General features: G+C 44.8%; 1 protein-coding gene across 1 annotated transcript in view; it reads right to left on the bottom strand.

Annotated features, from left to right (window-relative positions):
* The window catches only part of LOC145394423 ((3R)-3-hydroxyacyl-CoA dehydrogenase-like), an 88,257-nt gene extending 63,975 nt beyond the window's left edge, over positions 1-24,282 (bottom strand). Inside the window, exons 1-3 of the mRNA XM_080268290.1 lie at positions 24,203-24,282; positions 18,759-18,879; positions 12,474-12,480 (exon numbers count right to left, since the gene is read on the bottom strand). Coding sequence (XP_080124416.1) covers positions 12,474-12,480; positions 18,759-18,879; positions 24,203-24,275 — 201 coding nt within the window. The 5' untranslated portion in view covers positions 24,276-24,282. The remainder of the gene's footprint in view (positions 1-12,473; positions 12,481-18,758; positions 18,880-24,202) is intronic.
* Between the last annotated feature and the right edge of the window lie 1,382 nt (positions 24,283-25,664).

Genomic DNA, 25,664 nt, shown 5'->3' with positions numbered 1-25,664 from the left:
CTAGATAGGCGAGGCATATCTCCCAAGTGAGGCCACTTAGCATGGACTCCATTAATCAAGAGAACATGGCAGGGGCATTGCAGACGCCAAAAAGGAGCACATTGAACTCGTAGTGCTTCCCGTTGCTGGTGGAAAATGCCGTTTTTCTTTGGTCTTCGGGGTGGACGGGGACTTGCCAGTATCCTGATTGGAGATCGAGGGTGGAGAACCGGGATGCCCTGTACAGTGAGTCAAGGGAGTCGTTGACCTGGGCAGGGAGGTGGCGTCTTTGATTGTCACATCATTGAGGCAATGGTAATCTATGCAAAATTGGAGTGTCCTGTCTTTTTTCTTTACTAGGATGATGGGGGAGGACCATGGGCTCGTAGAGGGTGATATTACGCTGGGATTTAACATGTCATGGATCCGTCGGTCTTCCTCAGCCAGTTGGGTTGGATTTTTCCTCAGCAAAGGTTGCTAGATGGGTGGCCCTGTCATGTGGATCTCGTGGGACAGGAACGTGGTGTGACCTATGTCCATGGGTCCCGACGAGAAGATGTCCTGAAAGTCCAGGAGGAGGTGTTTGAGGTCGTCTGATTGTTGGGGTGATAGGTGGATGGGGAGGGGGGGGTAAGGATGGGTGGCTCCGAGGGGGGGGGAGGCGTGGGGCTCAGCCTCCTCCATTTCTCCTACTACCAGTCTCTTAGGGAGGGTGAGGGGAGAGGTTGTCCAAGCGCACTGATGCGACTGGGGGGATGAGGAAAGTGGGGGAGAGGAGGCACGAGGTGGTCGTGCCCGTCGGAGGGGTCGGGGAAAACATTACATAGTTCCCGACAGGTTGATGCAAGAGGAGCCAAGCCTCGTGGTGGGGGGGGGATAGCGGTGGTGGAGACAATGGTAGCGGGGAAGGTGGTGGCCAATGAGGGAGGAAGGAGGGGCGGGATTTCCCTGGGGGGTGGGGGGTGACATCCAGTGGGGTTGGTGGTGTCGTGGTGTTGCATGTGCAAAAGGGCTGGGGGGCCGGATCTAGTGGCTTGTCAAACTGCAGCCGCTGCCGGTGGCAATTGATGTTAGCATGAAGCCTCTGTAGTAGATCCAGCCCAAGGTAGCCATCGTAGGCACGGCAGGTAGAGTCAAATATGATGAATGAGTGTCGTGAGGTTGCTTATTGGTGCGTCTCGACACGGAAGGCCCGTTTCTCCCCAAGAATAGGCAGGGGCCCATCCCCCGCATCTACGAGGTGGGCAGAGATGGGGAGTAGAGGGCCAAAGGCTGTGGAGTGGCGGGAGTAGGAGTGGTGGTATAGACACGATCTGGCTGCTCCCGTGTCAGGCAGCAGTCACGCTTTCACCCCATTCAGCCTTACCTTATTGTAGACTGGGGGGTTATATTTGTGCGAGGTGGCCCCTGCCACCATGTGGAGGTGCGGAGGTGGTCCTAAAAATCCAGCTGGGGTGAGGCGTCTTCTCCCTCGCTGCCTAATTTTGTCTCTCCGGTGTCTGGGTCATCAGTGGAGGGTGTTGTTTCGTCGGTTCGGTCATAGACGATGGACGATACATTGCGGTGCCCCTGTTTAGTTGCTTTGCATCTAGCGGCTTTCAACTGCTCCCGGATGTCATGTATGGGGGAGCGGTGGCTGCATGCAGAAAACTCCAAAGGGTTAATGGAGATGAAGTTGGTGGTATCTCTGGAGCTGTGGTGTTTCTCGATGTGTATGCCTTTAGGAGGGTGGGGGGTTCTGGGGGCAGCGTGCTTCTGGGAGGTGTCTGTGTCTTAGTGGGGGGAGGCTTGCGGGTGGGGACTCAGCTTACCACTCCGCCTTGTTGAGGGGTGGTGCTGGTGGTGAGTAGGTGCCTCACCAGCTGGATATCTTTGTCGATGTCCCCAGCTTGGTCATATAATAGTGAAATGTTCTCTCACGACACTGGGGAGAATCCTTAGAAGGGCGCTGAACACATGCTGGTCCTGGGTATTTATGTCCGCCTCCAGGTAGGCAGTGGCAGTGAGTTGTCGCGTTTGGATAAGGATGTCATCTAGGTTCAGGGTGTATGTAAGGGCATCTAATAGGGAAACGGCGACGACTTTCCCGAGTGAGGGTGTGAAGGCCTGCGTCACAATTTGGTGAAATTGGTCCCATTTCAGCTCTGGGACTATTTTCGTGGCGATACTTGACACGATTTTCCCTAGGTGAGGGAGTGTCATGGCCATTTTTCCTAGGTCATTCCCAAAGCTTATATCCAGTATAGCTTTGATCATGGACATGTAGGTATGTATATCATAAAGTTTGGGGTCAAACTTGGGGAGATGTACGTGTGGTCTGGCAGCCATGTTTACAATATTTCCTCCTTCCTTGTTGTTCTACTGCTGGATCGAGAACCATTGCAAGCCACAAGTGTTATGTAGTGTAGTCTGGGCTCTGACATCTCGGGACCAGCTATGGTGCAGACCTTGGGTTCTTTGTTCACGACCGGGTCAGCCTACACAGACAAGGAAGGGGAAGTCCAAACACTGGCTGAACAAGGGAATACGTATATTAACACTAAGTGGGGTTACAATCTATCATACACTACAATCCATGACCAGACCTAATAAATACAGAATATCAGCTAACACAGAACAATATGACTTACACTAAATATCACCACCTAGTTCATTCAGAATACTGACCAACACGATAAGTATATATCCTCTTACAAAGAGCAGTCTCACTTTACAGTGATCATATAACTCGTACAATAGTTCAGGTATCTCCTGTTCCTGTATACGTATAACACTCCTAATACAATTTACCTCAATATACACAGTGCGTAACAGAGACAGAAGCACATTCCCTTTTCACAACCATTCACGTAACATAGATGGAACTTTACACTACCTATGACTCATCCGCGTGACATAGACCGAGTCTGGGCTAACTTATGTTACACACGCGTGACACAGGATGAGGGAATATACCAGTTATAATTAACTCGTGTGACAAAGACGAAGGATGCTATGATTACATAGAATTCTCATACAGGTTAGTCACAGAGAGTAAACCGATGTTGCATACACTCGGTATATAAAGAATAAGTCCAACGGGGGCAAGGTATGACAACACAGGGACAGGGACACAATACGTTTACATAAAGGTAATTTGTCATGTATTGCAAAGAGAGGGGGGAGTCACACTAGGGGAAAATGACCAGGGCCTCCAGTCTCGTCCTCGCACTGGTTGTCAACGTGAGTTTCCTCTTGGGGTTGCAAATCCACTGAGCCAAGTAAGGGGGGAGGAGGGGCAACACTGGGGGCAATGGGGAGGGTCTGCTTTTAAACAGTAACACCACCAGGGGATGTAACTTTTTTTTAATATGTGGAAGAAGGAACCAAAGGCTAAGCCCACAAAATTGTTCCTTCCAAGAGAAAAACAAAATACAAGAGAGAGCCAAATTCATGATCTGATCATTTCGAGATGCCTGGACACACTGCTTTTGAAAGACCGGAGATCATAGGAAGCAGGAAATACAGACAGAGGGAGACAGTTCCAGAGTTGACCCATTGCATAAATGAAGGACTGGGAGTAACGGTTAACTCTTGCATTAGAGAGGTGGACAGAAAAGGGATGAGAGTTTGCTGCTAGACGAGTGCTACGCCTCCGACGTAGAGGTGGAGGAATGCATGGAGACAGTTCAGAGGAGCAGTGACCATTGAAGTAACGATAGAAAAGAGATAAAGGTGCAACAGTGCGGTGAAGAGACAGAGGTTGAAGGGAGTCAGTAGGAGAAGGAGAGATAATGAGACGAAAAGACTTAGAGTCCACCCTATTAAGAAGAGCTGTATGTGGGGAGCCTCCCCACACATGAGAGTTGTACTTCACACAGGGGCAGATAAAATCCCTGTATAGAGTCAACACTTGTCCATGGGTAAAGAAAGAACAGAGTCGGCTTAGCACACCTAATCTCTTGGATGCAGATTTTACAAGAGATGTAATATGATCTTTCCAAGATAAGTCCCGAGTAAATGAAACCCCAAGCATGTTCAAGGATGATGCAGGATGAAGCTGAATATTATTAAACATTAGTGGGTATACCTGCGGAAGATTTTGTCGAGTTCTCTATCTATCTATCTATTGCCAGAAGCCTCAATCCCGTTTGGGGTGGCCACAAACAAATCGCCTCCAAGTCGCCCTGTCCCCCGCCATTTCACTGCCCTGCTCCCAACTCACACCCCCCTCTCTCATATACCTCTCCATCTGATCCCTCCATCTCATCCTCGGCCTCCTCCTCACTCACATACACTCTCTTCGTCAGTCTTTCACCCTCCATTCTCTCCACATGGCCAAACCACCTCAGTGTGTTCCTCATAACGCTTCCTATCACATCCACATCCACACCACAACGCTCCTTTATATGCTCATTCGTCAGCCTGTCTCTCCATGTGACTCCACAGGCTCCTCTTAAATAACTCATTTCCACTGCCCTCACTCTTGACGTGTGTTCTTCCAACAACGTCCAAGCTTCACTTCCATACGTTAGAGTTGGTATCACAATATTGTCATGTAGTAACTTTTTCACTTCCATGCTCACTTCCCTGTTTCTTATCACTGCTTTCAAAGAACCAGCAATCTTTCTTCCCTGCTGTACCCTTTCAAGCACTTTACCCTCCAAACTCCATCCTTACTCATCACACTACCCAAGTACTTAAACATACTCACATTTTCCAATTCCTCACCATCCAACCTCGCTGTACATTCACTGACTCCACCCCTCTCAAAGACCATCACTTTACTCTTCCGTACAATCACCTTTAGATTCCGTTTCTTACACACTCTCCCAAACTCATCCACCAAGCCTTGCAGCTCCCATTCGTCTTCACTCAACAACACAGTATCATCTGCAAACAACAGTACAGGGAGTTTCCAAACACTATCCTCTCTCACCAGGGCATCCACTACCCTACCTTGTACCTCTTTTATTACCCCATCCATATACAGATTGAACAACCATGGAGACATGACACATCCCTGTTTCAACCCAACTTTCAAAGAGAAAAATTCACTTAGTTCACCATCCACACGCACTGCAGCCTTCGCACCATCGTACATACTCTTCACAGCATTCAACAACTTCCCATCTACTCCATATATTCTTAACACTTTCTACAATCCTTGTCTATCCACCCTGTCATATGCTTTCTCGAAATCCATGAAAGCCACATACATCTTCTTTCCCTTCTCTAGAAACTTTTCCACTAAAGATCTAAGAATGAATATCTGATCTACACAACCTCTTCCCTTCCTAAAGCCTCCCTGTTCATCTCCAACTAATTTTTCTGTTCTTTCTCTAACTCTGTCAATAAGTATCCTACCATACACTTTTCCGATTATACTAAGAAGACAAATGCCCCTATGATTACCACACACTTCTTTTTCCCCTTTTCCTTTGTACAAGGGAGTAATTATACCTGACTTCCAATCCTCCGGGACTCTACCTTCCTCCCAGGCCAATCTGCACATCTTCCACAACCATTCTACTACTATCTCTCCCCCATGCTTCAGTATTTCACCACACACTTCATCAATTCCTGGGGCTTTCCCGATTTAACTTTCTTCATTGCTTCCACAACTTCTATCCTACTGATTTCTTCCTGTCTTCTCACCTCCCTCCTTCTCCCAGCCATTCCCCAGCCACTTATACTCACATTACTTCCATCCTCTACGTTCAACAATTCCTTAAAGTGTTCCCTCCATCTGCTCACTTTTTTCCCTTCTCCACTAGTAATCTATCATTTTTATCTTTCACTCCCCTCCTAACTTCACTTCCACCCTGTCTTACTCTTTTCACCTCTTTCCGGAACATTTTCTTACAGTCCCTCCACTTTACACTCAAATTCCTTTCAAATTCCTCATCCACTCTCTTCTTTACTCTCTCTTACTAATCTTTACACCTCTCTCTTCCTTTCTACATATAACTCTCTCTTCCGCCTCTCAACTTCTTCCACGCCCCTATTTCTCATCCATTCATTGTATGCTTTCTTCTTTTGTGCCACAGCCTGTCTCACCTCTTCAGTCCACCACGCTGTTCCTTGCACCCCCTCCGCCTTTTCTTGCTTCCACACACCACATCACATGCTGCACATATTTCTTCTGTAAATATCCTACACACAATTTCCACGTCTCCCATCTGCTCCAATTCATATTTGCCCAATCGTTCCTCCACTTCTCTCTTATACTCTGCCTTTTTCTCATCCTCTTGTAACCTTTCCACTCTCCTTGCAACTACTCCTTCCTCTCGTCTTTCCTTTCTTCTATTCCTCCATCTTACTTGAATCCTAATTGTGGCCACCACCAAGTAGTGGTCAGAAAGTCCACTCCCCCAACCTGAGTTTTTGATGCATTAAAAAGAACAAGATTATTTTCACCCCAGTCAGAGATACGGGCCAAGTCAAACATTAAGGGTGCCATAGCGTCAACCCTTGTTTGCTGAAGTAATTGCTGAGTTGGACGCTGCGGGAACCAAATGGAAAGGTGAAGGGTGGAGTCATCAGTGTATGAGTGGATAGCGTTAGATGTACAGCTTAGAAGGTCATTGATGAATAAAAGGAAGAGAGTTGGTGATAGGACAAGAGCCCTGAGGAACACCACTGTTAATAGATCTAGGAGAAGAACAATGGTCGTCTACAACAGCGGCTATAGAACGACCTGAAAGGAAGCTAAAGATGAAGGCACAGATAGGAGAGAAACCGTAAGAGGGCAGTTTGGAAATTAAAGATTTATGCCAGACTCGATCAAAAGCCTTTGAGATGTCAAGTGCAATTGCAAAGCTTTTGCTAAAGTCCCGAAAGGAGGATGACCAGGAGTCTGAAAGGTAGGTGAGACGATCACCAGTGGAGCGTCCCTGACGGAACCCATACTGACGATCAGAAAGAAGGTCGTGAAAGGAAAGATGCTATAAAATTTTTCTATTAAGAATTGGCTTGAAAACTTTTGAGATACAGGATGTTAACCCGCCCCGTCCCGACCGATTTTCCTCCACTGACTCCTCCCAATCCCAACCAATTTTGGAAAAAAAATTTTTTTGGCTCAAACCTCTGCTTTTGTTGAGAAACATAGAAAATTCATAGAGGAATCACTCATCTGAGGTTAAAAATACTGAATAAAGGTAGCAGTACTCCTTACCGACTGGGTTTTCTATCAGGCTGGCTCCAAAGGAAACAGGTTCTATGGGAGGGTAACTATTCCACACCACTCATAAACAGTATTTATTTATTTATTTGGTACAAATTTATATGTAGTATGAGAGTATATTGGTTTTCACACAGTAATATAGACAATATAAGCATTGTTTCACTCACCAAACACATCAACATACCTGATCTTTTTTGGCGACATTACCTGATCCTCATTTCTGACTGTCTCTTCCTCTAATGCTACCTAAAGTTTGTCTTCCACATTGTCATCAATTGGGGAATCACTCTGGCCCTGAATTTCGTAGTGTCACTACATTTCTTTACAGGCCAAGTCACTGATAACAGGTGAATTACCGAGACAATGGCATGCAGGGGGGGGGAGGTCATGCAGGGTAAGACATTATCCCTGCATTGTATCTTGTAGAGGAAGGTGTCCAGTGTATACATACCTAAAATCATGCACGAAATTTGAAATTTGTGCAAATTAGTGACCTTGCAATTGCTGCGCATTTATATACGTCAACGGGAGTCACAGTGACAAAACGTGTGGACGTATATATACATCAACGGGAGTCGGCAGGTTAACCCGCCCCATCCCAGAGATGTGAATTCACGTCTTCGCATGATGTGCACTCATATCCCGGAGACGTAAATTAACGCGGCAACATTGCAAGGTCCCTAATTTGCACAATTTTCAATTTAATTTGCAGAATATTCAATTTTCGCTAGTGATTTTTGGCACGTATACACGGGACACATTCCTCTACAAGATGCCAGGCAGGGACAATGTCTTACCCGGCATGACCTCCTCCCCCCCCTGCATGACCTTTTCTCAGCAATTCACCTGTTATCAGTGACCTGGCCAGTAAAGCCATGTCATGCCACGGTACGAAATTCAGGGCCAGAGTGATTCCCCAATCGATGACAATGTGGAGGACAAACATTAGAGGAAGAAACAGTCAGAAATGATGATCAGGTAATGTGCTAAAAAAAGGTCAAGAATGGTGATGAGTTAGTGAGTGAAACAATGCTTATAATGCCTATATTACCGTTTGAAAACCAATATACTCTCGTACTACATATAAGTTCGTACCAAATAAATAAATAAATACCGTTTATGAGTGGTGTGGAATAGTTATCCTCCCATAGAACTCGTTTTCTTTGCAGCCAGCCTGATAGAAAACCCTGTAAGGTAAGGAGGTACTCCTACCTGGATCGAGTATTCTAAACCTCAGGTGAGGGATTTCTCAATGAATTTTCAATGTTTCTCACCAAAAGCAGATGTTTGAGCAAAAAAAAAAAAAAAGGTCCAAAAATGTCGGGACTGGGCCGTACCGCTGCTCAGAAAACGTCGGGATGGGGGGGGGGTAAAACAATTGGACGATAGTTAGAGGGTTGGGAATGGTCACCCTTCTTTGGGACTGGCTGAATGAGAGCAAACTTCCAGAAAGAAGGAAAGTTACAAGTTGATAGACAAAGGCGAAAGAGTTTGCCTAGGCAGGGTGTTAGCACAGAAGCACAAGTCTTGAGAACAACTGGAGGGACTCCATCAGGCCCATATGCCTTATTAGTACTGAGGCCTGTGATGGCAGAAAATACATTAGCTGAAGAAATTTTAATGTCAGCCATGAGGAAGTCAGAGGGGGGAAGTGATGCAGGAACAGCACCGGTATCGTCTAAGTTGAAAGTGGAGGAGAAAGTCTGAGCGAAGAGATCTGCTTTATCAGTAAAAGAAATAGTACAGAGCCATCAGAATAGAAAAGAGGAGGGAAGGATGCTGAGGTAAAGTTGTTAGAAAGGTTTTTGGCAAGGTGCCAGAAAGAGCGGGAAGAATTCGAGTTCGAGAGTTGAGAGCATTTAGTACAGATGAAGTTATTTTTAGCAGAGCGAGGAACAGACTTAGCACGTTCCTGGCAAAAACATAAACAAGATGTGATTCAGAGGTGGGTTGGCTCTGGTACCATTTATAGGCCGTCTCCTTGCTGCGGACAACATCAGAACAAGCGTGATTAAACCAAAGCTTTCCTGCATTAGTCAAAGGATATGAGAAGGGAATGTATGCTTCCTTGCCCGAGAGAATACCCTCCGTAATGCGCAAGTCACACTCAGATGGCTCCAGGCCATGGAAGCAATAATCATTCCAGGGAAAATGAAAGAAGTACTGCCTGAGGGCCTCCCAATCCTCAGCTCCAAAGTGCCACGGACGATGTTTCTTTGGAGGGTCCACAGGCCGTACCGGAGCGATAGGACAGGTTAAGGTGATAAGGTTGTGATCGAAAAAGCCCAACGGAGAGAAAAGATTAACAGTGTAAGCAGAAGGATTAGTTGCAAGGAAAAGGTCAAGTATGTTGGAGCTCTCTCCAAGGCGGTCAGGGATACGGGTAGGGTGCTGTACAAGTTGCTCTAGATCATTAAGGATAGATAAGGTGCAGGCTTGTGCACCAGGTGGATCAGTGAAAGGAGAGCCAAAGGTGGTAGTGAACATTGAAATCTCCTAGATTGGAGATTTCAGAGAAAGGAGAAATGGAATGAATGCATTCCATTGTAGAAGTAAGATAGTCAAAATATTTTTGACAGTCCATAGAATTAGGAGATAAGTAAACAGCGCAGATATATTTAGTCAGAGAATGACAGGAAAGCCGAAGCCAGAGTGTAGAGAATTCAGAAGAATCGAGTTCAGGAACACGAGAGCAAGATAAGGCATTGCATGTATATACACAACAGCCACCTTTGGCTTTGAAATGAGTATAGAGAAAGTAGGAGGATACAGAAGGGTCTGCTCTCAGTTGCCTCAGACAGCTGAGTCTCAGTTAGAAAAAGAAGGTGAGGTTTAGAGAAGGAGAGGTGGTGCTCAACAGAGTGAAAGTTAGAGGAAAGCCTGCAAATGTTGCAGAAATGAAGAAGAAGTGAGTCAGACAGTGGTTCCAGGCAGCTTGAGTCGTCACCTTAGAGTCTTTTACTCATGGACACAAGTGGAGAGGGGCATCAGGGCATGGAGTGGGACCCACTAGACAGGAAGTCGCAGGTGGTGGCCGGGTGTATGGGACTGGCCGTCAGGGATGTTCTCCTGGGGTCGGTCACTGTCAGGTCCTATGGGAGCTGGTGAGCAGTGATGGGCAGCCTTCTCTTTGTAGGAGCCCTGGATGAGTACCGGCCCTCTGGACTAGGGCCGAATAGGGCCAGGAGGTGCGCAGCTCGGTGCCGGCTCTTTGTCGTAGTAGGAGTCCTGGGGGCAGACCTGGGTAGGCTTGGGCCAAGGATTGGCTGCAGGTGAGGCGGCGCCCCTCCCGGGCCACGGTCCTGCCCAGGGGGGGTGGCCATCAGGGGTGGACTGTGGCCGCCTTTGTCAAGAGGGGTCCGGCGGTGGTGGTGGGCAGTAGGGGTTGTCCGCCTCCTCTGGGCGCTGCAGTCTCGCCTGGGGGAAAAGGCCGTCAGGGGTGATCTGCAGCCACTCACTCTGGAGGAGTCTATCAGCGTCTGCCAGGGGCAGAGGTGATCTGCAGTCACTCACTCTGGAGGAGTCCATCAGCGTCTGCCAGGGGCAGAGGTGGAGTCGCGGCGACAGGACGCCTGGCCTCAGCATAGTCTCGCCCTGGCTGGTCTCGGGTGGGATGCTTGCGGGGGAGCAGTTCCCACTCTTCAGGGGAGAGGGGCGTCTCGCTCCGCCACAGGAGGGGCAGACTGAACGAGGGGCTTCACCCTCTGTAGGAACTTTGAGGGTCGGAGAGGGGGAGCGACCGGTGGCCTGCTCTCCTAGTTGGCGAACCTGGCGGTCCCTGCCGGAACTCCAGACCAGGGCACAAGAAGATGACCCAGTGGGTGCTCCTTCGGCCAGGCAGACCTAACAAGCACTGCCTAGATTCCTGTTAGGGTGCTGAGCTAGAGGAAGGAGACAGGGAGAGGCCCGGTGGGCTCTCCAGGCGAATGCCACAGGTCTTGTGGACTCTGTCCCTCTGCCGCTGTGGTGGAGGCACCTGTCCAAGAGATGACGCAGTGGAGAGGCCCTGTGAGCACTCCTAGCCAATGCCACAAGTCTGGCGGACTCTGGCCTCCTGTTGTCGGGGCTGGGGCAGCTCAGGCAACAACCGGCGGTCTGTCCCACTTAGGTAGCTCTGGCTGAGACTACCTCCAGGCCCACCTCCCTCCTGATGAGAACCAGCAAAAGTCATCTGTAGGACGTGTCTGTAGAACGTGCCGACGTGCTGGCTCCAGAAGGTGGGTGACAGAGGATGGAGAACCGGCAGTCACTCCACCCACAGTAGGTCCAGCGGATTCTACTGTGCCGCTGCTCCCCTGGGGTAAAGCAAGGCTAGAGGCTCCAGTGGAATCCTATCCTCTTGTGAGGGCCGATCCGGTGGATACGGCGTCCGAGGGCTTGCTTGGGACTTGAGGGTTTTAAGTTCCACCCCAATTCTGGCGAGTGCTTCCTCCACCGGAGTGTAGTGTACTCAATCTGCGTACTGCCCAGTGTTCTGGCTGCGGGGAAGAGGGGCGTTGGGTAAAAGGGAATATATGTCGCTCTTGCTGAGAAGGCTCGGCAGGTGAGATAACCTCCCTGTCATCTCCTTGTGGGGTGGGGGTCACTTCCCTGTACCTTTCTCCTGGGGTTGTGGTGTCTGGCTCGCTCCGCCGAGCAGGTATTTCTATAGTCATTATGGTAAAAGTCTATCTACCTATCTATTGCCAGACGCCTCAATCCCGTTTGGGGTGGCCACAAACAAATCGCCTCCAAGTCACCCTGTCCCCTGCCATTTCACTCCCCTGCTCCCAACTCACACCCCCCTCTCTCATATACCTCTCCACCCCATCCCTCCATCTCATCCTCGGCCTCCCCCTCCCTCTTTCCCCCTCCACCTCACTCACATACACTCTCTTCGTCAGTCTTTCACCCTCCATCCTCTCCACATGGCCAAACCACCTCAGTGTGTTCCTCATAACGCTTCCTATCACATCCACATCAACACCACAACGCTCCTTTATATCCTCATTTGTCAGCCTGTCTCTCCATGTGACTCCACAGGCTCCTCTTAAATAACTCATTTCTACTGCTCTCACTCATGACTTGTGTCCTTCCAACAACGTCCAAGCTACACTTCCGTACGTTAGAGTTGGTATCACAATACTGTAAGTAACTTTTTCACTTCCATGCTCACTTCCCTGTTTCTTATCACTGCTTTCAAAGAACCAGCAACCTTTCTTCCCTGCTGTACCCTTTCAAGCACTTCACCCTTCAAACCTCCATCCTTACTCATCACACTACCCAAGTACTTAAACGTACTCACATTTTCCAATTCCTCACCATCCAACCTCGCTATACATTCACTGACTTCACCTCTCTCAAAGACCATCACTTTACTCTTCCCTACATTCACCTTTAGATTCCGTTTCTTACACACTCTCCCAAACTCATCCACCAAGCCTTGCAGCTCCCATTCGTCTTCACTCAACAACACAGTATCATCTGCAAACAACAGTACAGGGAGTTTCCAAACACTATCCTCTCTCACCAGGGCCACTCCAACATCCACTACCCTACCTTGTACCTCTTTTATTACCCCATCCATGTACAGATTGAACAACCATGGAGACATGACACATCCCTGTTTCAACCCAACTTTCAAAGAGAAAAGTTCACTTAGTTCACCATCCACACGCACTGCAGCCTTCGCACCATCGTACATACTCTTCACAGCATTCAACAACTTCCCATCTACTCCATATATTCTTAATACTTTCCACAATCCTAGTCTATCCACCCTGTCATATGCTTTCTCCAAATCCATGAAAGCCGCATACAACTTCTTTCCCTTCTCTAGAAACTTTTCCACTAAAGATCTGAGAATGAATATCTGATCTACACAACCTCTTCCCTTCCTAAAGCCTCCCTGTTCTTCTCCAACTAATTTCTCTGTTCTTTCTTTAACTCTGTCAATAAGTATCCTACCATACACTTTTCCTATTATACTAAGAAGACAAATGCCCCTATGATTACCACACACTTCTTTTTCCCCTTTTCCTTTGTACAAGAGAATAATTATACCTGACTTCCAATCCTCCGGGACTCTACCTTCCTCCCAGGCCAATCTGCACATCTTCCACATCCATTCTACTACTATCTCTCCCCCATGCTTCAGCATTTCACCACACACTCCATCAATTCCTGGGGCTTTCCGTGATTTAACTTTCTTCATTGCTTCAAAAACTTCTATCCTACTGATTTCTTCCTGTCTTCTCACCTCCCTCCTTCTCCCAGCCATTCCCCAGCCACTTATACTCGCATTACTTCCATCCTCTACGTTCAACAATTCCTTAAAGTGTTCTCTCCATCTGCTCACTTTTTCTCCCTTCTCCACTAGTAATCTACCATTTTTATCTTTCACTCTCCTGCTAACTTCACTTCCACCCTGTCAAAAATACCCGTCCGAAAGTAAATACACAGATACCTAGCTAGTCTGTCTGTCTGGGATGACCATTAACGTATAACTACATTATTTTTAACGCCAACACAACTCGACATACCACTATATTGGGCTTTCTCTTCCTCCTCTTCTTTCCTCCGTTTCCTTCCTTGTGCACCTAGGACTTTTTCATTGTAAAGTAAAACAAAAGATCTAGCTTCTTGCTGGTTCTTTGAAAGCAGTGATAAGAAACAGGGAAGTGAGCATGGAAGTGAAAAAGTTACTACATGACAGTATTGTGATACCAACTCTAACGTACGGAAGTGAAGCTTGGACATTATTGGAAGGACACAAGTCAAGAGTGAGAGCAGTGGAAATGAGTTATTTAAGAGGAGCCTGTGGAGTCACGTGGAGAGACAGGCTGACGAATGAGGATATAAAGGAGCGTTGTGGTGTTGATGTGGATGTGATAGGAAGCGTTATGAGGAACACACTGAGATGGTTTGGCCATGTGGAGAGGATGGAGGGTGAAAGACTGGCGAAGAGAGTGTATGTGAGTGAGGTGGAGGGGGGAAGAGGGAGGGGGAGGCCGAGGATGAGATGGAGGGATGGGGTGGAGAGGTATATGAGAGAGGGGGGTGTGAGTTGGGAGCAGGGCAGTGAAATGGCGGGGGACAGGGAGACTTGGGGGCGATTTGTTTGTGGCCACCCCGAACGGGATTGAGGCGTCTGGCAATAGATAGATAGACAGATTCTTGCTCTTCTCGCTAGATGGCATCAATCAGTCAAACTAGCAATCTATGGAACTTGTACAAGACCTGTCTATGATGCCGGAGTGCCGTGCAAATGGCTGATGTCATGAATCGAGGAAAAACTGCCTATCATTACCAATTTATTTAATTTTCGACATCAAAGTTGCTCAACTAAACCCAGTTCTTTCTATGTGCCCTTTGTGTTACTATAAGAGAGGCAGAAATTATATAATCATTTTACTCACTGCTAAAAGGGAGGCTGTAATAAATTACAGTCATATAAAATGATTATGAGGCTACCATCTCTGTATTAGGGACTAATATTATTCTTTCCTTCCTTAATTCTCGATAAGCTTTATTTCTCCTCCATTTCATGTATTTGTCCACCAAAAATAAAATAATCAGGGCAATAAGAAACATGTGACGATTCTTCGATAAAAAATATTAGCATGACCAAGCTCAAGATCGTATGTCCTCGTCTGCCATCTTCCCCGCGGAACCTTTTGTATGTTACTTTGGAGCATTCAGAGGGGCGAAAGCAGTCTCGGCTCCTGACGATTTCGACGTTGATCAATGTTTAATTTTCATATGAAAAAACTTTGGAGATATTCTTCAGAATTTTCCAGATGAACCATTGTTCTCTAGAAAACTAAATATGGATTTCAACCAGTGCTGCTGATAGAGGCTTATATATGAGTGATAAATGCTGTCATACTCCTGTGTGCTTTTAAAGTTTCTAGTAACTGTTTTACTGCATTTATTGCACTAAAGCATATCTAGGAAATTAGAATAACTACTGAATAATAATATCATGAAAAGCTTAAGTACAGTGTATTAATAACTATCGCGGGAGGGATTTTAGAAAATATGCGACTTCTGGTCTCAGCAGCGGTAGACTAACTTTCATATTGAACTAGCTGGCGATCACTCACAATTCTAGAGTTAGTGGCACTGGCCATTAAACGGTAACTTATTCCCCAGTCCCCACTTTCATTGCACTGATTAGAAATGCTCGAGGAGATTAAAAATTGTGAGGAACAGCCAGATGGGTGCAAAGTACCTAATATAACACAAGAACAAGACAACCCAATATGTTAATACATTATTCACAATCCATTTCACTATACACTCGTAACACTCCTGTATTAATTTTAGCCTAACCTACCTGGGGAGTGAAATAAATACCTCATAATTGGAGAGTTAATGAACAAGACTCCTCTATGTAAATATTCTAAGCCAAATTCAATTTATTTTAATTATTCCATCTTCATTTACCCGTATTACTTCCTTATTCTTTATCTGCAGATAAAAATATATATTACTCGAATTATTAAGATCATTATATAGATAGACAAATGGATAAACAGATAATATGTGTGTGTGTGTGTGTGTGTGTGTGTGTGTGTGTGTGTGTGTGTGGTATATATAATTTAAACTCAATAGTGGCAGACTGACGTCACCTCATTGTAGATAATGTGGAGGGGCGCCCACCGGCGAGGTTTTACTTATTTACATTATATATGTATTTTTTTTCCTTTGAGGGTGCCCCCTTCCAGATGGTGGCACCCTAGGCGACCGCCTATATGGTCTATGCAAAAAGCCGGCCCTGGTGTGATGTTACAGTGAATGGAGAGAGACTGGAATTGATGAGAGTTCAAATATCTGGGTACAGTGACGGAAAAGAGAGGACAGTGTGCAAAAGAAGTGGAAAGCAGAGTGACACAAGGAAGGATCAATGAAGGCCTTGATAAGAAACAGAGGCTTGAGTGTTGCAGCTGCACGAAGCTTACATGAAGGAGTGTTAGCGCCAACATTGACATATGGATGTAAGACTATGGTGTGGCATGAAAATGAAGAGTCAAGAGTGAGAGCAGTGCAGATGGGACTGCTGAGGAATGTATGTGGAGTACAGAGTGTGGTTAAGATACTAAATAATGAGATTCGTGAAAGGTGTTTAGTAAGGAAGTCTGTGGACACCAGAATAGAACAGAGTTAACTGAGATGGTATGGTCTTGTGGACAGAATGGATAACAAAAGAGTGGTGAAAACGGTATATCTGGGCAAATTTGAAGCAGGGAGGAGGCGAGGTATATGGTGGATGAGGGTGTGAGGTGTGGAAGTTGGTGAGGGTAGGGGACTGACAAGAGATCGAGCTGGCTGGATGAATGTTGTGAGAAGGAGCTCATGATTAGGGATTTGGCACCCCTTTTGAACGTGGCAGCGTCCAGACTGACTCTATCGGATAAGTTCATGTGAAGCTGCAGTAAGTGGTGAATGTTTTTGGCATATCAGATAGAGCCAGGATTCCGGGGGCTTGAATGGTGAGTGAATGGAAGCATGGCCCATTGGACTGGGCTAGTTTGGGCTGTCTGGACGTTGGTAGTCCACACCCTGCCCTAGGGTGGCAAAGGAGGTTCGTATGATAATTATGATGAACAATAACTTTTTTTTTTTTCAAAACTTCTCTATCAGTTTTCTTATTCACACAGCAAGTATATATTGGTATGTGAAGTTTCGAACATCTGCTAACACTCTTTTACTATGAGAAAATGATCTAATTTCAACGAGCAGAGTATTATGTGCAGGGTGGTCGCATACTCCAGGATTATACCGCAGCTTTTTCTTTCTTTCATAGCTTCACTGTTTTCCAGCTTTTCTCTCCCTCCCCCACCCCCTTTATCATACTGGGGGCTTTCTGGACTCCTGACGAAAGAAAAGATTAATGTCAAAACCTTCGTCTGTCAGTACCTCAATAACTATGGAAAGGCAAGAAAACTATAAGCTGATAATATGTTGTAACAGAACACCATCAATGTACACTGAGTATTAAAAAAAAAAAAATTAATAAAGGTTATCTGATACGATGCAGAATATCTCCATAGCCATGGGGTGGAAGATTAAGTACCAATAAACAAGATATATCAAAATGCAAAGAATTTGCCTCATTATTCATCTGTAACGACTGATGTATTGTTTGATGCAATGAACAGGCCGGCGATGTTTACTGTACTGATTTTTTTGTCCTTGCTGAGTATATTGTCACTGCTGTCAGTGCAGAGGAAGTGTCACAGATCAAAGGTTTTAATTTCAAGCATTTTGTAAAGCCGGTGAAAAAGTTGTTGATTTGTGACGAATGACTGATTGTCTAATGAACCTGGGAACTTAAATGCTACTGCACCTAACACGGTACTGTGGGTTATAAGACTGTAAATATTTTGTAAATTATTACATACGATTAAGAAGAATTAGTTGATATTATTTATATTCCTTAGTCTGTGGTTATGGAATGCTTTAATTTTAAGAACTTAATGGCCTGGCAACCCACACCATGGACTATTCACGAAGCAATTCTTGATATGGGATGTGAGGCTAACTCTGTTTTAGATAGTGCATAACAGCTTTACTTTATTTATGAAACTTATACAAAATAAACAGTAACATACCTATGTCTGAGAATGTGATTATTTAATGAACTGTCATTCAAATTTGTAATTGACATATCTAGCAAAGAGTTAGGAAGAGAGATGCTGTTAGGGAAACTATACTCTTTTTACTCTAACTTGGCCTAAACATGTCAAGTCCCTCTTAAATGTAAAGTTGGAACAATACTGTAGATTAACACTGGAATATGTTGCTAGTCACGTGGAATTGCTATGGAAAGGACATAAAGGCGTAACACTGTCTTCTGCCACTGAGCTAGATAAGCTGCCAAAGGTCGAAAATCTGGGCCAAGTCAAGGTGAGGGAACTAGAGAGGACATGTAAACATCACCCATGACAGTAACAGACTACTTTACTGGTGCTGAATAATTGCCATATTATGCCACTCCAATAGCCAGAAAGTTAACAACCTGATATTTATAATCATGTTATTGTCAGATTGCCCTTAGTTAATGAAAGTGAACTGGCGTTGTAAGGTGATAAACATGTATTTATTGTGGTTTGTTAGGTTAACTTAAATCATGCTAAGGTTATGATAGAGAGAGAGAGAGAGAGAGAGAGAGAGAGAGAGTTGTCAGCAGACTGTTGCTTATGTTGACCATTTTCTCCATAGTATTACACTGAACACAACGGCGCATCATGCAAACATAACTTTACCTCTGGCTAGTCTGTGACGCAATGGACAGGAGAGTGACTCACAAGGCAAGAGTGCCTCACCAGGCAGGAAAATGACCCACCAGGCAGGAGAGTGACTCATCAGGCAGGAGTGTGACCCACCTGGCAGGAGAGTGACTCACCAGGCAGGACAGTGACTCACCAGGCAGGAGAGTGACCCACCAGGCAGGAGAGTGACTAACCAGGCAGGAGAGTGACTCACCAGGCAGGAGAGTAACTCACCAGGCAGGAGAGTGACTCACCGGGCAGGAGAGTGACTCACCAGGCAGGAGAGTGACTCACCAGGCAGGAGAGTGACTCACCAGGCAGGAGAGTGACTCACCAGGCAAGAGAGTGACTCAAGTGACTCACCAGGCAGGAGAGTGAGGGTGTGTTTGGCCGCCTGAAGGTTGATATCAGTGACCACCACTTGGGCGCCCTCCCTGGCTAGCACCTGACAGCATGCACGCCCAATGCCGCTCCCGCCGCCTGAAGTGACAGGCAGTAATCAGTTCACAGTAAAATTTACTCTTTAAATATCTAGCATTATATCTAGTGAGTGCTCTGCTATCTCAGTGAACAATTTTCTCAGTCAGTACCCGGTGCTCTCTCTCTCTCTCTCTCTCTCTCTCTCTCTCTCTCTCTCTCTCTCTCTCTCTCTCTCTCTCTTTCACTCAGACTCAGTCCGTCAGTGCTCAGTGCCCTTCGCTTGCTGCACAGTAGTCATTCAGTACTCAGTGCTTCTTGAGATGTACAAGGTTTTCGTTTTGATATTACAGTTTAATGTACAATGGTGGATTGTAATATCACTCTGCTTTTTTAATAGAACAATTATTAAACTCTCACGCAGTAGGCTGAGAAGACTCTTGAGTTCCAGCGATCGCATCACTGGGATTGAAAGCCATTGCTCACAAATCCCGGTATTTATGATAATAAAGTGAATCGATATTTATTTCTGTCATTGTCCCGGCATCCATATATCACTGCTCTGTTTACAAGCTCCATGAGACCACCTGATACCGCAGGATCAAAACACAATTGTACACTTTAGTCCATTCATTCAGATTATTCATTCATCTTCTTGCTAACTTCATATAAACTGATTCAAAGTGGGCGAGACATTATGTATCAAGGGATTAATCAGTGCTGCATTAAACCTTTCCAATTCGTCTAAGCTGACTGATATCGCCTGGTGGTAGCAAATATAATATTAACAGTATTACATCGGACTGAAAGGATTAGTGATAATACAGAACCGGTGAGCACTTCTCCAATCTGATGATAACAGGGAAACTAACAGTATGACGGTGTGGTCTTGAGAAATCTTACTGACCAGCATAATTTTACACAACTACACACTGCTTGGTTACCAAAGACTTAGGCTGCCGTACAGTCAACAAAGGCGGTGTCGTCTCGCCAAACTGTTCATGTGTCCTGAGATTTAACGCCATAGTCGAAGTGTTTGCTTAATGACCTCTTACTTTATCTTGAATGTTAAGTATAACGTTTTAATATCGCCACATCTGATAACAGTAACAAGCAAGAGAATACCGAGATATAATGTATTACTAAGGAAGATGTCTTATGAATTCTCCCTAGCCACTTCAACTATGACCTATACATGCCAGTCAAGTAAGTGGTGATGAAGAGTTATCACCACGCAATAAGTGTTATCCTGGACTAGACAGTGTTTTGCCGCCATCACTGTGACTGCCTGTTGCATCTCAAGTATTTGTTCAGCGCCCAGTAACCATCATTGCATTACACTGGCCTCATCAAAGTTTTATAAGAAAATCTAACCAGCACTACAAATGGTTACCAGATTCTAAAGAAGAATATACCATCCGTAGGTGCCATACAGGACCTATTTAGTTATGGCGGAAAAACCTGGGTTGTTCAGTAATAGTTAGGTTGTTCAGACAACATTTAGCTTTACCCGAGATCAAAAGAGTAGATACGGTATACCCACCATTAGCGTTGCTGACTTCATTGGGTGTATGGACGCCAACTAGCGGCTGCCTTTGGATGAGGAGTATTGGAAACTAAATACAAGATATTCTCAAGGAATTTAACACCTTTGCCTCAAGACAATAGTCCACCTTCAAACTGTGTGTGTGTGTGTGTGTATGTGTGTGTGTGTGTGTGTGTGTGTGTGTGTGTGTGTGTGTGTGTGTGTGTGTGTGTGTGTGTGTGTGTGTGTGTGTGTGTGTAAGGAAGGAGGAGGGAGGAACATGAACTTTGGATTAGTGAAGTTATTCAGCACCATAATCAGCATATGCTCTTTCCAGTATTGCTCTACTGATTTTCCAGGTAGCTAATTATTTCAGTCTAATGCCACTTCTATCTCTGCAGTTACAGTTTGACTACTTTCAGTGTGGTTGTCAATCACATGCCAAATCAAATCAGTCGTATACACGAGGCCAACCCGATCCAGTCTACAGTACAACATACCTTGTGTGTGTGTGTGTGTGTGTGTGTGTGTGTGTGTGTGTGTGTGTGTGTGTGTGTGTGTGTGTGTGTGTGTGTGTGTGTGTGTGTGTGAACCATCATCGTACACATCACAAATGTCTGCGAGGGCGAAAATGGTGTGGGCTACACATTCGGGGTGTTTGTCTGTCGGCCATCTTGCTACCTGTATAGCTTGCGAGAAACTCTTTAAGTCCTGGTGACAGCTGCCCACCATTCCTAACTGGGCCCCGAGATGTGAGAGGTCACAGCGCTTACGTGCTTTCAAAACACGTAATCTTGGGATTTCCCCTGTGTTTAGGGACACTCATAAGGATTTTCGAGTCCTCCTAAGGACTTTAGAGCTTTAATAAACACCGGTCCAAAGGTCTAATAACTGAAGATATAAACTGGTACATCTTTTGCTGGTAATTTCATCTTAAAAATATCTGAAACTTTTACAATAAATAATAACAGCTACAAGAAAACTGAGAAGACAAGCAGCACATTGTTTGAATATTCATCACCGTCAGTCACCCTAAGCTGTATAAAATCCTCAGGCGGTAGCTAGAATAAAATGTCAAATGCGCATCATCAAATAGCCCCTTCAGTCCGAGTAAGGAATTTATGCTTTGGTTATCTCACAATTGTACTCAGCTTAAGAGAAAGTCTTCGCTTCGGAGGGTGTGCTGTATCATTCCTTAACTCCTTCAGTGTTAGGGCGCTCTCCCAGGTGGAATGAAATCGTGTGGCAACAGCAAGAATGCACTACAAACAACTTGTCCTGCAGTGGCGGCTAACGGCCGTATTCTTAAACATTTCCTTCCCTTGTAGAGGCATGGGAAGGAAATCTTTAGCTGAATTGGTATTCTTAAAAAATTCCTTCCCTTCCTGAGCCGCTAGAAGGGAAAGATTTTACTCTGGGCAGCAGAAATGGAACTTGAAGGAATTCCTTAACCCGTCTCTTCAAAAAGTCCTTCATAAGTTTTGTGCTTTCTGTTGTGGTTCATTGTCTTATATATATTTAAAATGTTGATGGAAGTTACTGTATAATTTTATTGATGCAGTTTACAACGCTTTACTAATGTTTAAGCGCTATTTGTATCTCTTTAAAAGTGTTACCCATGTCGGCTGAGATAATTAGCCAGACATAAACTAAGCAGCCGACGTACTACCTCTGATATTCATCCAGTCTTATATGATCTGACACTGACAAATCTTATACATTATGGTCAGGGTCACACGAGGTTTCTTTTCAAGAAACATTTTCGTTGTTAATTTGCCCGAAAAAGGAAAATCTGCCGTCAAGGTCACACGAGTGGTTCGGCTCATGTCTTCCAGCTGGAAGAAAACAAGTGAGCGCCGCCATGCGAGTACACGAGACGGACGTTAACAAGTGATTCTTACACTCACTAATAACAACATTAAGCATAATAATATTCCTCGAATATAATTTATTATCAAAACATTGTCTTGAGGAGTGAACACCGCAGCGATGTTGGCCAGAATGGCATTTATGCCTGAATACAAACCAACAGTATGGATGTGGTGGCGACCTCCCACATCTCAAATGTGTTGTGCTTCCATTATCCAGCACGAGATATGCGTGTTTTGATGTATTAGTTTATAAATTTAACGCTCCACCATACCAAATATCAGCAGGATGGGTCGTTTTAGTTTAACAAGGCTACCAACCTGAACATTTTTCCTTTCCTTCCAAGGAAATCTTTAAGCATACTGAAGGGAAAGAAAAATCCTTCAAAGGGAAGGAAAAGTTTAGGTTAGGAATTATTTATAAGAATATGGCCGTAAGAGACTTGCTGTGTTATCATCTGTACACGACTGACCTGGGCTCGTATTCTCGTCGGCTAAGGGAGATTCCTAACATCTCTGAAGCTTCCTAACACCTGTTCCTTTTGCGACTTATTTTTGAATATGGATGGTTAATATCTATTTGTACATTATTTATGGATAGTATGGCTATATTGGAAGTATTTGTATAAGATAAGAGGACAGTAACGTGCAAAAAACAAATAAATCGCTTAGGAGGAGGTGTTAGGGAGTTCCTCAACCAACGAGAATACGGGCCCCTGAGTCACATGCCGCAGGGTACGCCACTCAGTCGCCAAGTGGCGGTAGTAAGCCATCATGGTGACTGGCAAGTTGGTTAGGGAAATGTGCTTGTGTTGTCGTCAGCTGAGCAGCATCTCTAATAGTGTTGCCAATTTAGCGTTTTTAATCTAGATCTTGAGATATTAACGAAATCTAGCTGTATCATAAGACATTGATACAAAATTTTTTGCGATTATCCAGAGATTATAGGCTCTTGTGTAACGATATTTAGGATTTATTATATATTTTGTGTCATTCTAGCAGTTTGTGAGTGCAAGTTTAGCCGTATTTGTAGCTCTCTGTCCCATCTTCCTTACCATTTTATTGTTCGTGTTACACCTTCACGTACTTTTCACTAATTTATCATTATAGTTTTGTTATTTTTAAACGAATTTCTTAGACGAAGTCTTTCGCACATCGATGAAATAAAACCTTCATGAATCATTTCATGTCAAAACTTCTTTCTTAAATGACTCAAATTATCTAGAGTTACCAAGAGTACATGTACTGATACGTCATCATTTTGATGGGATTGATATTATGTTGCATGTTATCTGTTTTATAAATGTAAAAATTGACATTGCTGGCAAAAATATCTATGGAAATGATAACGTTTTTTCATTGTCATTAACCTCTCAATCAGCTGGCGTTTTGTACACTATTCTTGCAGCTGACGGACGATTTTAATCACTGAAGGGGAGGCTTCTCGTACTGATGAACTTACCATACATTTCGCATCATAATCTGTGTAAGGCATTTGTTAAATTAAAATTTCTTACTGAAAACTATTGCATTTTGAGCCAAAAGAATTACTCAGTAGTCACCGATAACGTATTTTTTCCATTTATTCTCGCAACCTAGAGACCTTCCTATGTGGTATGGGAGAATATTTGAAATGGTGCAGTAAGATGTAACTTGCATTATCCATCACTATAGGGACGCTCTCCCATGTTAACAATAATCATCTTGAGGCAGCAGCAGCATTAGCAGTAGTTCTCGTAGCCCCTGGTTCATCTGTAACGTGAACTTGGTGGATTCCTCTTCAGATAGTTCACCATCCAACTTTCGGAGGATAGGGATGCAGCGGAGAGACGTTTGTATAACTAGGCAGTTTATCCGACCTGTTATATCGGTGCCAACGCATGAAGGCATCCCTCTCCAGTACCTTGGAAAAGTAGCAAACACAAATTAACAAACACTTCTTTCAACAGATGAAGTCAAGCTGCTGTATATGATAAAGTGCATACAATGTTACCTGTGACGAGAGCGATTCTGCCTGCGAGGGTGCATGACGGTGTGGTGGTGGTGGTGTCTGCTGACGCTGCCATTACCACTGTTCACACTCACGCTATCCTACCACACTGACAGCCTCACACTGGCACAAGGCCAATCTGTGTGTGTGTGTGTGTGTGTGTGTGTGTGTGTGTGTGTGTGTGTGTGTGTGTGTGTGTTTGTGTGTGTGAGTTTCGCTTAGCGCTTATGCGTGCGTGCGCTTGTCTGTGTGTGTGTGCATATAGAGGGAGGAGGGTGTAGCGTGAACTTCGGATTAGTGGAGTGATTTAGCAACATCATCTGAGAGAGAGAGAGAGAGAGAGAGAGAGAGAGAGAGAGAGAGTAGTTGCCTCTGTGGTAACAGGGCTTCGATGATTGTACAAAATGAAAGAAAAATATTCGGGAGCCGAATGCTGATCGCCCACCAGAATATGGTGTTGGCCAAGTCCAAGATTTAGGACATATCTTGATACCCTGAAGGTTTCATGATGGTAGCTCAAGCCGTTCATAATATATGATGGTGCTAAAGGCGGGCAATATAAACTAGATGACCTTTGGGAGCCATTTTGGTGACCTTGACCTTGGCCCCAAACGCCCATTTTAGAATTCGTCCAAGATTTTGGTCATATCTTGATACCCTGAAGGTTTCATGTTGATAGCTCAAGCCGTTCATTAGATATAGGCTAATGGTGCTACAGGTGGGCGATAAAAACTAGTTGGCCTTTGGCAGCCATTTTGGTGACTTTGACCTTGACCCCGGGTGGCCATTTTCGAACTCGTCGAAGATTTTGGCCATGTCTTGATATCCTGAAGGTTTCATGTTGATAGCTCAAACCGTTCATGAGATATAATGGGAAGAGATACACACACACACACACACACACACACACACACACACACACACACACACACACAGAGGCAGACAGAAACATTATCGCTCCGCCTTCTAAAGGTGGGCAATAACTACGTTGTAAACATTGTCCAATAATGCGATGTAATGGGCAGCAAAGCAGCCTACAATGATGGTCAACCATCCTTTTTTTTGTTTTTTTTTCCTCCGAGACATGGCATCTTACTGGGCCAAGTGATACTGAGAACTCTGCCAGTATGACCAAAGCATCAACCACTTCTTATCTATGTCGTTTGTTTAATTTGCTGCTGCTTCCAAACGTACCGGTATTTTTCAGCTTAGGAGAGTCCCATGGTAATAAATGGAACAATGCGGAATATCTATATTTGTCTCTATCTATCTATATAAATCAACAACATTCGGAAAGTCTTTAACAGTATCATCTCTTGGTAGCAATGACATAATAAAGAAAAAGGCGTTATAATAGTGAAGGTGATAACTGTATCAGACGTTCCTATGTGACATGCATAGGTTTCCCTCAGCCTACTGGTTTTTTGTCATGCTTCAGTACTACAATGCCTTTATAAAGCATCCC

This window comes from Coenobita brevimanus, chromosome 27 (genome assembly GCF_032717465.1).
Source record: "Coenobita brevimanus isolate Jiangsu-jjx chromosome 27, ASM3271746v2, whole genome shotgun sequence".
Taxonomy (NCBI): domain Eukaryota; kingdom Metazoa; phylum Arthropoda; class Malacostraca; order Decapoda; family Coenobitidae; genus Coenobita; species Coenobita brevimanus.
Note: the sequence above shows the minus strand (reverse complement) of the source record. Positions and strands in the feature narration are given on the sequence as shown.